Source organism: Rhynchophorus ferrugineus, unplaced genomic scaffold (genome assembly GCF_030347505.1).
Source record: "Rhynchophorus ferrugineus isolate W39M unplaced genomic scaffold, kcgeb_rfMv2 rfM1, whole genome shotgun sequence".
In the NCBI taxonomy this organism is placed as follows: Eukaryota; Metazoa; Arthropoda; class Insecta; order Coleoptera; family Curculionidae; genus Rhynchophorus; species Rhynchophorus ferrugineus.
The window spans coordinates 85237013-85250324 of NW_027472580.1; the positions used below are offsets into that span (position 1 = coordinate 85237013).

The 13312-nt window shown below is 31.1% G+C and overlaps 1 protein-coding gene across 3 annotated transcripts in view; it reads left to right on the forward strand.

The window, feature by feature from the left end:
* The window catches only part of Scp2 (Sarcoplasmic calcium-binding protein 2), a 198846-nt gene that overhangs the window by 183891 nt on the left and 1643 nt on the right, over positions 1-13312 (forward strand). For all 3 annotated transcript variants that reach the window (XM_076396242.1, XM_076396231.1, XM_076396251.1), the window contains 3 exons: positions 12185-12237; positions 12318-12437; positions 12496-12708. In XM_076396242.1, the coding sequence (XP_076252357.1) occupies positions 12185-12237; positions 12318-12437; positions 12496-12708 (386 nt within the window). The remainder of the gene's footprint in view (positions 1-12184; positions 12238-12317; positions 12438-12495; positions 12709-13312) is intronic.

The window sequence follows — 13312 nt, forward strand, 5'->3', positions numbered from 1 at the left end:
TACTCACATATAGGCACATTTAAACCAGATCCCTCATATATACATATAGAAGAAAACAAAAATAATACATAACAGTATAGATTTTTAAACATCTTTTAGTGTTATCTATATCTCCCATCTCCTTGATAATGAATAAATTAATTAAAAAATATCCTCGTTGGAAATACCGCTTAACTAAGTGAACCTTGTTTTAATTTTATTACAACATTACAACCTCAAGAACGTTTTCATCTGCATCTAGACCACAAATATATCTAAAAAGCTATTTTCAAATTCAAACACCCCTTCAAATATTATCCTTCAATAAACTATATTCTAAAAATATACCTCCAATTCAATTTTAAATACTCAACAAATAAATCATGTTTTGCTACATACAATTACCGAAGTTTCCTTATATTATAAAAACCAAAATATTGTTGCCACATTTATTCTGTGCTCTAAAATGTCCGTGTTTTTTATTCGGCTTGGCTTTGAAATGACTACGGTATTATCCCATAAGGAAGGAAACAACTCAAGAACTGAGAAACTATAGCGTCTCTAACGTATATTTTTCAGCCCGTACCATTTTATGGCTGCATCTTGCTATGTATGATCGTAAAGCCTTCTGATTGGTGTGTAGTTTCCATATTTTAAAATGTATGGTAGTTGTGTCAAGGGACCTAGACCTGTTTGTTAGGTTATAGTCGGAAGAATAATGGTCTAATACAAAAAATAAATCAAATAAACAAAGGGATTTGGTAAAAGAACAAACAGTAACAACAGAACAATATTTTTTTTATTTTGCAGCTATTTCTTTATTTCAGTTGATGGAACGGCGCTGATGGAGCTTAACAAAAATCTCTCGCTTTTTTTCCGTGAAAATTAATACATTATTTAAAATAGAATACGTCTTTTTCCCTATTTACTTTTTTCCATCTGTCTGCGAGCATTTTTTATATGTCAGAAAAAAGAACAGTCTTCATAAAAATTGAAATTGTATTCAGCCAAGCGATATGACATCGATTAAAACTTATTTCAATAGGCAATGTATGGGCAATATGGCGAATCAAGTAGCACATCTCATTTAAGTAGAAACTTTTCATTAAAAAAAAGGAGCTATTAGTTTAAATAAATAAGTTAAAATTTAAATTTATCCGATATAAAATGCCATATCGCAAGATTGGACATGCATCAATAATATAACCCTAAAATATATATTTTGTATTAATCTCTTAGATCTTGAACAATATGCCCGTGGGCAATAAGTATTATTATATGATTTCAGTTATATAATATAACTATCCTGGCATGTAGAATATCGCTTAAGTTAGTGATCTTCTGCACAAACTTCTAATCTAAATCTTATTCTAGACAATATTCTAACTTATGTTAAACTCTATCCTAACTTATTCTAAAGACTATTCTAACTTATTCTAGAGATTATTAAATCTTACTCTATGTGTCTATTAATCAATTCGTATGCTAGTTTTCGTATGAGCCCATGCACTACACTCATCGCGCACATTTAACTGTTTGGCGAGCGCATTGGGATGCACTAATAATCTTTCATAGTACTTCGTACTAACACTTCGACCCTAAAATATGAGCAATTCTGTTTCTAATTCGTATATTGGCTATACAGATGAATAAAAAACTTTTATAAACATCTTCAGACTATATATAGCATCCGTTAGATTTTTACAAGTTAGTTTGGCTGCAATCATATTTTCATCACATTTTAATAACTCTCACTAACTTTGATACACTCTTATGAATTATTGATAGATCGCACAGAATTTTAGAAGAGGTAATATTTTTACGAAAATAGGAACCCCAACCTTAAAAAATGAGGAATTAGCTGTTCTTTGAATATAATGTTTCCAGGCCTCCGGCTTTAATGTTTTATATTATACATATATATATATATATATATATATATATATATATATATATATATATATATATATATATATATATATATATATATATATAATAAAAATCGAATAGATACACTCCTGGATGGAATGCCCTCATATTATAGGTGTTATAGAAGCTTTTTGACAACATTCACAAATCATTGATGTATTCATTACTGCCTACTAATTACCAGATGTACTGGAAAGTCATTTCCGTTTTTTTTCTAACATAATTCGCTACATATTTTTGATATATTTTGATATAGTTTAATTATTATTATAATTTAAGTTAATTATAGTAAGCTCTAATTAGTAATAAGTTATTCAATACACAAACTATATACTATTAAATATAGCAATATAGTATAGCATTCATATACTATACTATACTGTTCAAAACTTTATATTATATTATAATATTCAATACTATATATAGTCTATTCAAAGTTTATTTATATATAGAAATTTGTGACGTCAAAACGTCGCAATGTTGCCGCATCAACTCTGAGTTTTAGTGCAGTTTGGCTTTGACATACAACAAAATTCTAATATAAATAAAATAATGAAACAAAACTACTGTTTTCAAATATAATTTATTTTAATATTATAGTATATCTAACGCATATATTATGGAATTACTTAAAACTACAATTAAGAACGCAGGTATAATAGATTGTTGGTTAGAGGGGTTTTATTATATTTACATTGAACTTTTTTCCATACCACCCATGAGGTAAAGTTCTAGGCACATATTTTTAAATAGTGATATCTCCCTGGAGGCCTAATTCATCTAATTAACAATTATATATCATTAGTCTAAGTAATCTATTTTATATTCATTCGAGAGTATATTTACCGTTTTACATTTAGTTCTTGTTTCCTTCGATCTACTTGTCAAGTCATCTTGATGTCACTGTATTTTTTATTTCTTCTGCTACTACCTGTGTACACTGTTCTTGATAAAATTAATCATAATCAATCTAACGCATATATTACGGAATCACTTAAAACTACAATTAAGAAAGCAGGTATAATAGATTGTAGGTTAGAGGGAATAAAACCCCTCAATATAAAAAATATTTACACTTAACTTTTTTCCACACCACCCATGAAGTAAAGTTCTAGGCACATATTTTTAAGTAGTGATATCTCCCTGGAGGCCTAATTTATCTAATTAACAATTATATATCAAAGTAATCTATTTTACTTTCATTCGAGAGTATACCGTTTTACATTTAGTTCTTGTTTCCTTCAATGGTATGTCTACTTGTCAAGTCATCTTGATATCACTGTATTTTTTATTTCTTCTGCTACTACCTGTGTACACTGTTCTTGATAAAATTAATCACTGAGTCATTTATGCCTAATGCATTTACCATATCTACAAAACAGTTAGTATTCATTCTCTCTTCATACATTCTAACCTAGTGCCGTGTTTAATTCTGATCAATTACCAGCATATCTGTGTACACACATTTTTCTCGCCCATTCATTCTCTCTTCATACATTCTAACCTAGTGCCGTGTTTAATTCTGATCAATTACCAGCATATCTGTGTACACACATTTTTCTCGCCCTATAATGTCATTTTCTACAGTTATATTATATTAATTATGTGCATACTTTCAGTTTTTTCCACTCTCATCACTGTCTCAGGAATTTCCAGCGTAGCACACCATTATCACATATCCATAAGTTTCCTTTAGTCACTTTCACTTTCGGAGTCTCTGTCCAAGTCAATCACTAAACTGTTAATTTGCAATCTCTCTAAAACATGTTCACTATCTACGATTTATCAATTACTTCCTCAGTATGTCTTATCGAGTTCATCCAAACCGAAGGTGCTATGGCTGACAATGCTTCACAATATCCAAACAGTTCTTAATGGAATATTCTTCTCGACCAGCATGTCTATTACAATAATTCTTTTGCTACCCCCCATATCAACTCAATTGCATTGAATATACAGTGACCATATTGTTCAGCCATCTGATCTATTGTATATCTTTTTTCGGGCTTATTTCTAAAAAAAGTAAATTGCAATAAATGCTATGAGACATTTCATTTATATCCAGTAATAATTTGATATGGTTCAGTTTTTAGCATAGTCTCTCCAAAACTCAATTCATGTTTTGAAAGCCATTCCTTCATTACAGCCTTTGTTGATGCTATTGTTGGGATTTTTCTCATCAGTGTACTATGATATGGTGCACTCCCCAAAATAATAATGGTTCCTCCAGGTTTTTTAACAATTTATTTTCAAATCACAACAAAAAGTATGGTTCATGGTAGTCGCCCTTGGATTTGGAAGAAAATACTAATTCTGCACCAAAAATAAAACCATTCTTATTTATTGCATGAATAACAATATATCTGCAATTTATTATTAATAAATATTATGACCAACAAAGCCTAATCAAATGCTATTGTAACTTTAACCTTTTTCAATGGTTTTTTGTTGTCTTGCACCATTACAGCCATCTTAAAATATCCAAGTTTCATCAAAATTCACAAATTCAAATAATTTATCTTACTTAATCTTATTGTATGCCTTTAAAAATTGAACGATTTTTAAGGCAATATCTGGAAGTTCCATTAGACCTCTTCGAGGGTTATCTTTACACCATTTAAATCCTATGCTATTGTAAATCGCTCCGTAATATATCATATACATTTTGTTTGAAAATGCCGAAAGCAATAGATATTCATGGTCACAAACTGATTGCAGCTTCAATAAGTTATTTCGAAAAGAAACGACCTTGAGTGTAACACAAACTAAACACCAATTGGCGGAAGCGTTAAATGAGTCCGAAAAACTTCAAGAATGGGCCCAAAGACACGATAAAGTGATTTTACATTACGATATATGTATATATGTTTCATAAAGCGTAACCATTCAAAGAACCGCTGAAAGCATTTGGGTGGGATATATTGTCGCATCCTCCATACTCTCCAGACCTTGCCCCGTGCAACTATCAACATTTCGCATCAATGGGACAAACGCTTGCAGAGCAGCATTCGCCAATTTTGAAAGAAGTTAGAAAACGACTCGATTAAAGATTTTGCTCAAAAGAAAACAAATAGTTTTTTTGGGATGGTACCCAGATGGGCAAGATGTATAGAATGGCCAATAATTTGAATAAATACATTTTTCAATTTTCTTGTAAATCATAATAAAATAAATAGTTTTTTCCGATAAGCCGGTAATGACTTTTCGGTACAGCTGGTATGTAAACACCTTGCTAAGAATTTATGATGAAGAGATGTCTTCCGGCGCATATTATATGGAATATGAAAAAAGTAATAATTAGTGGCCGACAAAATATAAACTTAATTCAATGTTCCTCAAGTTTCAATTGATTTGATAATGGAAATAAATTTCCTCACTATTTAAACTGTAGTAAAAATTCAGTCTTCTTCTGTATAATCTAAACTATATATTATGGTTGTCTATATATTATTGCTTTTTTTGTGAAAGTAACATTATTCGTGAACGCCAACCCCTTTTACATGTCCGTTGTTTTTTGTCCCTTTACGTTTTAGCCAAAAACAAAATACAAACCTAATGGAATCCCCGATCGCCCGACAGTCCCCGATTTCGCATCAAATCTTTCCCCTTTCGCACCGTCCAACTTTCTACCCCCATTTAGAGTATAAATTTTCGAAGGTGCTACCCTTTATCATCCTGACCGGCAATTTATTGGTCCTATCGCAGGTATAAATTTTAAAAGTATGATAACTGCATTGCAATTAAAAGTGTCCGGTTAATCTAGAGAGCTTCGTAATAAGCACTTACGGATTACAAGCCGTCGTAAATGTCTCTAATAATATCTGGAATGAAAATTGATGCTATCAAGGCATTAAGTACGTAATAAAATAATTACACGTATAGGTAATTATTTTAGAATTTAACAACTCGAAAAACAAAAAATTTTATAACAACCCTGGGTAAAGTCAATTTTACATATTTATAAAACGCCATCTGTTGGTTTCTCTCCGATAGTGTTATTGAAACCACATAATTTTAGCCAACTTCGAAAAAGGAGAAGGTTCTATTTTCGGTTGTATATTTTTTTATGTATGTTCGTATTTCTCAGTCAATTGTTGGCCAATTTTCAAAATTCTTCATTTATTCGAAAGAGTGCACTTGCGAGTTGGTCCCATTCAAACCGAATCAGGATCTGTTGGAGGGAAGGGGGGGAAATCGAGGGAAATTCTCAAATTTCAAAGGCACGTACAAAGTTTTCACATATTTTTTATCTAAAATAATAATATATTTGGGTATAAGCACTAATTATAACATATAAGTTCCCGTAGAATTTGTTTTTATTATTATTTAATTAATACACTGTTACTAGTCGTCCCCATCTAAGCTACAATTTGTCTTTATGATAACTTAAATCTAGGTATGTATATATGTTCTATACGCACCTTATTACACAACACTACACAAGATTTGATTCTTTTGAATCTGTGTCCTGTTCTGGTGGTATCCAAAAGTTGCAGTATTTCAATATTCGAATGAGAATGGAGTCTTCCCTCATGCCCCCTTGCAATTCTCTTGATTTCTTGCCTGACTGTGGGTATCTGAAGGTCTCGATGTAGGTAATCAGTCCTATAGTATATGTGTGCACCCACAATACCTCTCAGGACTTTGTTCTGAAAATTTTTTATTTTATTTATGTTCATATAGGTTTCAGTATTTCCTTATATAATAGCAATTTATTATGTACTGATAATTGTGATTTTCTTCCAATTAACTAGTACATTTTCCTATATTTCAATTCCAGTTCTTTTCTTTTCTTTTTATATGTTCCAGCGAAGTTTTGCATCGAGATTCATTCCGAGATATTTAGCGTTGTTGCTATATGGAATGATAGTATTATTTAATATTATTGGTGCTTGCACGGTCTGTTTATAGGTGAACTGCACATGTACAGATTTACTTTCATTAATTTTAATTTTCCAAGTTTGTGTCCAATTATTTATATTGTCACTTGCCTGTTGTAATTTACGTGAGGCTTCTTCACTATTGTCTCCGACAGCTATAATCGCAGTATCATCAGCAAATGTAGCCATCATAATATTTTCCATTTGTGGTATATCACAAGTGTAGAGTAGATAAAGCATTGGCCCCAGTACACTTCCTTGTGGTACACCTGCTTTAGCTTCTTTTATTGTATAGTAAGCTTCTTCTTTTTTGACACTAAACATTCTGGTTGTAATGTAGGATTTTAATAGTTCGGTGTGTTGTCTTGATAGCATTTTCTGTAGTTTATGAACAAGGCCTTCATGCCAAACCTTATCGAAAGCTGGTGCTACATCTAGTGGTCTATATATATATATATATATATATATATATATATATATATATATATATATATATATATATATATATCTATATCTAGTCTCTGTAGATCTGGTCAATTGTTGAGTGCTTGTTAATAAACCCAAACTGATCTGTTGGTATTAGGTTTTTTCTCTTTATTCTTTTCAACAGAATTTTTCCAAAAACCTTAGATATTTAATTTTTTAGACATTACTGGCAGCAGTGATATAGGTCTATAGGCTTTTATTTCGTTTGCTGTAAAACAACAAACATAACAACAAATGGGCTTGAGTACAGACTCATACAATAATACCTTATTATCTAATGATAACTTGGATTTGAGCCCGATGAGTCAATACATTTAATACAATTTAAGTCCAAGTTGTTTCCGTTTAGAGAATATGTGGTTTATATGTTGCAATATTTTGTTCAGTTACGAAAATTTCTTAGTTCCCTGGCGTGTTGTTGGAGCCGATTGGCATTCCAGACGGCGATTTTGTAGTTAATGGTTTCAGGCATTGGGCGCAAGTTTGCTGACGACGGTTGTGAGTAGACCAAGCATCGAACTCATTTGATCCATTAGTTTGGCCATCATGTTTTCTAATATAGAGATGTTGCTGCTAGTTTCGGTAGGATGTGATGTGGTTTCTCGATTTTATGCTGAACCATTTTCAACCATTTGAACATAAGTTATGTCTGGTTGACTTGGTCTGGTGGGTAGACTGGTAGGTGTGGATTGTTTTTGTTGCTGTTGATGCCTTTTTTCTCTTAAGGCAGGATACAGTTTCTGCTGTAGTTGTTTGTGAACTGCGCAACCCTTGTAGTTCGCTGGATGATTTCCGTTACAGCACATTTCACTTTATCATCGCAAACGTTACAAGTACAATCTCCTGTTTTGTGTTCTCCTGTACAATTTACGCATCTAAATGATTTGCGACAGTAAGTTTTTGTGTGCCCGTGCGCTTGACACCTCGTGCATTGTGATATAATTTTTTTGTATGTGGTGGTTCGCATTTAATAATATTATTTTCTAATTTGGTGATTTCATACACTGCCTTATTATTTCCATTAGGTTTTAAATCGACATAGAACATAGGCAGAGGTTTTTTTGTCGTGCGATGTCGTATATTGTGAACATTTACGACCTCGTGGCCTTTTTCAGCTACGGCTACCTTGATGGTGTTAAAGTCCGTCCCATGATGTAATCCTTTTAACACGAATTTAAATATTCTCTCGGATTTTGGCCTGAATATATAATATTGGGTGTTTCTTTCATCTAATTCTTTTACTATAACTTTAAATTGCTCCGCTTGGAACAACTGGATTTTTATTGTTTCATAGCACACTGTTTTAATTGTGTAGTTCGTAGTGATGGTTTTCAATAGGTCATAGATGTGTTTTATTACTCCTACCTTATAAACTATTATTGGTGGTGGTTTGGGAACAACTTTTTCAGGGCTTGGTTGTATATTCTCTTCAGTTTCTTCCGATAGGTTGCTAAAGCTGTTTTTTGTCTCTATTGGTTTCTGTAACCAATAGTCACTGATCCTTGTTTGTTCCCTCGCGATTTCTTCTTCTGAGCTTCTCAATCGTTTTTTCGTTAATGACTGTAGTCCATTCTGTTTGTGGGGATTGCGTTATTACTGATTGTTCTAATTTTATATCATAGTGTGCGGGTGATTTGGTTGAATCGCTATGGTTTGCCATTTTTAGATTGTTAATATTTTATTTTATTTACTTCCAAAGATAAAAAATAACATAAATACATCGTTTATTTCACGCACTTCATTTTTCACTCAAGTATTATTTTTTGCACTATATTTTTGACCAAAAATACTATAAATGAATTTCAAAAGGACTATTAAATAATTTGAAAGCACTAGTATAAATGAGATGCAGTCTTTTTGTCTGGTCACGTAAACACGTATTAATTACACTTTAGGTCCACTGAGAGACGGATAGCCGCATCTGTTATGCGTTTTTAACACTCAATTAAATAACCGTAATAAAATACTGGGAAATACTTTTTTTAAAGAAAGGTATCTTTCTAGAGCTTGGGGCGTATTGAAAATACGTCTTCACAAAATATTTGAAATAATATCTTTAGAAAACATATTTTAATCATTTTTAAAATTTCATTGGAGTTTTGATCCGTTCTACTGTAAATGAATCGTTAATAATCCGCAAACTTATTGGAGAATCCAGTATTAAAAACGTATGTATAAGTCAAACTTGTATTATAAAACTTTGTAACGTTACTATAAAAAGGTAGTCGTTTACTATAAAACTACCCCATTGAAAGTTATAGTTTTCCTTTTTTGTGTGTGGTCTTTACGTTTTATGTGATAAAAATAAAGAACGTTCTGAAACTACTACCATAAAACTGAAAACATAATAATTTAGACATTTTTACGACTAGTTACCTATAAAATCTAGGAAACTTTTTTTTGGATTACAACATATATAAAAATAAAGGAATCAATTTCATTGCGATTTAATATTTAAAATCTTTTTTTCTTTAAGGAAAAAAGAAGTGAAATTCTTCGACAATGACTAGCCGCTATTTCATTTCGACAATTGAATTAAATTTTCGAGTTGTGGTTTCTTTTAGTGTTTGATCAACTTCCTCTAAGCTTCGTAAGCTTAGTAATTTCCTTTTAAACAATTTTTAAAATTTAAAAAAAATTAAAACTACTAATACTAATAAGTAATAATTGCATAATGAAATATCTGCACTATTTTGACATATTTTTAAAAAGAACTTTGGTTATATTTATATATTTGGCAGTCTACAAAATATATAATCTCCCCAAAGTTATTCTATATATACGTCATCTGAATTTGTGACGTAGAAACATTGCCGTATCAACTCTGAGTTTTGGTTCAGTTTGGCTTCAACAACATTCTAATCTAAATAAAATATTTTTTTATAACATCTTTATTAGATACGCTTAGCACACTGTCAATTTACAATTAAGGTATTACTACTCTTCCTATGTACTTGGATTAATTAACAAGCAAGACGAGTGCGAGAAAATACATCAGTATGTATTCCTCAATTACAAAATTATAATTATTTATCAATTATTAACTTATAGCTATAGTTTACACTAAATGTAAATACTTTATATAAGTTCGTACGGATTTGTTCGCTTCAATCTCCTGACATCCTACGCGCTGTCCAGCAGTTGTATTGCTTCCATGTTAGTATGATTTAGTAATCTTCTTTCGTGTTTCAAGGCAAAATCTTGGATAACTTCGAAAATCTATTTGATTTCCAGGTCATCGTGTAGTTCTTCATTGGTTACATAGCGATAGGAATTGGTAATCAATCGAAGAACATTGTTTTAACAGCGTTGTATGACTAGTTGATTTGAATTTTTAGTGCAACCCCATATTTGCACCCCATAGATCCAAAATGGCTTTATAATTGTATTATAGATCAACCTTTTTTGATTTTAGATCCAGTTGAGAGTATCTTCCTACTAACCAGTATAGTTGTTTTATTTTGGTTCTAAAGTGTTCTAATGTTTCTAAAGTAAAGTGCTTCATATTCTGATTTCTCTCATCTCTTTTGCAGCTGACCGAATTTGTTCAGTTATATGTTTGGTTTGTTGCCATTTAAACAATTTTACAAATAAAAAAAACAATGAAAATTCAAATACTTCAAGTAATAACATTATTCCTTGGAAATTGTATCTTCTCAATAATTTAATCAATCCAAAATTAAAGCTTAGTCAAAGTAAACTACTGATACTAATAAGTAATAATTACATAATGGAATATCTGCAGTATTTTGACATGTTTTTAAAAAGAACTTTGGTTATATTTATATATTTAGCAGTTGACAAAATATATAGTCTCTCCAAAGTTATTTTATATATACGTCATCTAAATTTGTGGCGTAGAAACGTCACTATGTTGCCGTATCAACTCTGAGTTTTAGTTCAGTTTGGCTTTGACATTCAACAACATTCTAATTTAAATAAAATAATTAAACAAAAATACTGTTATCAAATATAATTAATTTTAACATTATTGTAAATCTAATGCGAATATTATCAAAGGACTTAAAACTACAATTAAGTACACAGTTTTAATAGTTCGTAAGTTAGGATTGTGTTTAATTATATTTACATTGAACTCTTTTCCATACCACCTATGAGTTAGAGTTCTAGGCTCGTTCATAGTTCTATCCCCTGGAGGCCTAATCCACCTAATTAACAATTGTATATCTAAGTAATATATTTTAGTATCATTAGAGAGCATATTTACCATTTACGCTTAGTTCTTGTATCCTTCGGTACAGTGCAAGAAAATATTGTCTGATTTACAAATTGCGACAGGCAATACATTAAACATCTTGATGATATTTGTACAAAAAACTTGTACGAAATAGACTATAAGTATATTCTTATAGAGACCATCCATACCATCAGAAGTTGTTAGAATTATGAATCAAATCATTAAAATTTGTAATAAGATACTTTACACTTGTAAAACAAGTTCTTAGGTCAGTTAATGTCTTAACCATTTGTCTAATCGATGGCCTTTAAACATTTTTTTTACGTGTCCAACCTTAATGGAAGACGAATTTTTGAAGATGCTGAACAAGAGTTAAGGAGATATATTAATTGAGCGAAGAATCTATAGGACAGTAAAGTAACTAATAAGTAGCATTTGATGAAGCATCTTCCCATTTTCTCAAAAGTTTAGTTGCATTATCAATTACAATATGCTCAACAAATTAATTTCTCATTTTATTTCCTTCAATACTTTACTTTTAAATGATTTTTGAAAAAGTTCAAAACTGAACAAAATTTAATGCAAAAATGGAAAAGCATTTAAAAACGTATCGTATGTTTTTATCATTATTATATTATATATAGTTATAATTACTTGAAGTTAACTATAAGATTACTTTAAACTTTGTTATATGTTATTTTATTTTTTTCAGATGTCAACCAAAGCGGGACCATCGACAAAAAAGACTTTGAGTTGGCTATTGAGGTTAGTTTTTTTTCCTAGAAATATTCTGCTATCAAGCATCAAAAGAAACTATTGTCAATACTAGTTATATATTTTTTTAGAAAATTTGCTCATTGCGAGGATGGGCTCAAGGTAGCGACCAATACAAAAAGACTTATGATAGCATGATCCAAATCTGGGACGGCCTCAGACAACGAGCTGACGCTAACCAAGACGGACAAGTAAATATCATCGCCTGTATATGAGTTGTATTATGTAAAAAATATTATATATTAATAGGTAAGCGTAGAAGAATGGGCATCAATGTGGGACGATTATTCGAAAAACCCAGGAAACGCTCTCGAGTGGCAGAACCAGTACCAAAGATTCATGTTCGACTTGGAGGATGCCAGCGGCGATGGCACCATTGATGTTGAGGAGTTCACCAGCGTGTGCTCCTGTTACGGATTACAAGCTCAAGAATGCAGAGATGCATTCACCAAGATGTCCGGGGTAAATATTTAATGTTTATCATTAGTTTCACTCTCATTGACTAATGGAGAAAATATTACATTTATAAATTGACTTTTACATTTATTTTTTGGTGAAATAACTTTCATTTTAAATAACTTTATCTATAATTACAATTAATTGATAACCTGAAAATAAGATATTTATGTCATTTGAGAATGTATCATATGTATTAGAGTAAGATGTTTCTCGATGGATAAACACAAGGAGTTATACCACATATTCAAAAACTTCATTTTTTACACTAAACTATCCTTGAACTTTCTCCGCAATATGATATGGCATATCCATTGAAATTCTTCCCAAAATTCATATAGCATCGCAATTCATACATGCTCTATTTGCTTAAATCACATAGGAAAAGTATCCTGTTGTCCAGTTAATTCACTGTCTCCAATGTCAATGTCTTCAAGAAGGATGATTACATAGGCAGTGCCTTCACGTTTTCTCATAACAATGAGAATATTAATTGATTTTCTTGCTGTCCTCTAGACTCTTCACAAACCTCAATAATATCCCAATTGTCTCAGATACCTCCATGAGGTCATTGCAATCATGTTCATCTTTATTAATGTCCATTTTACAA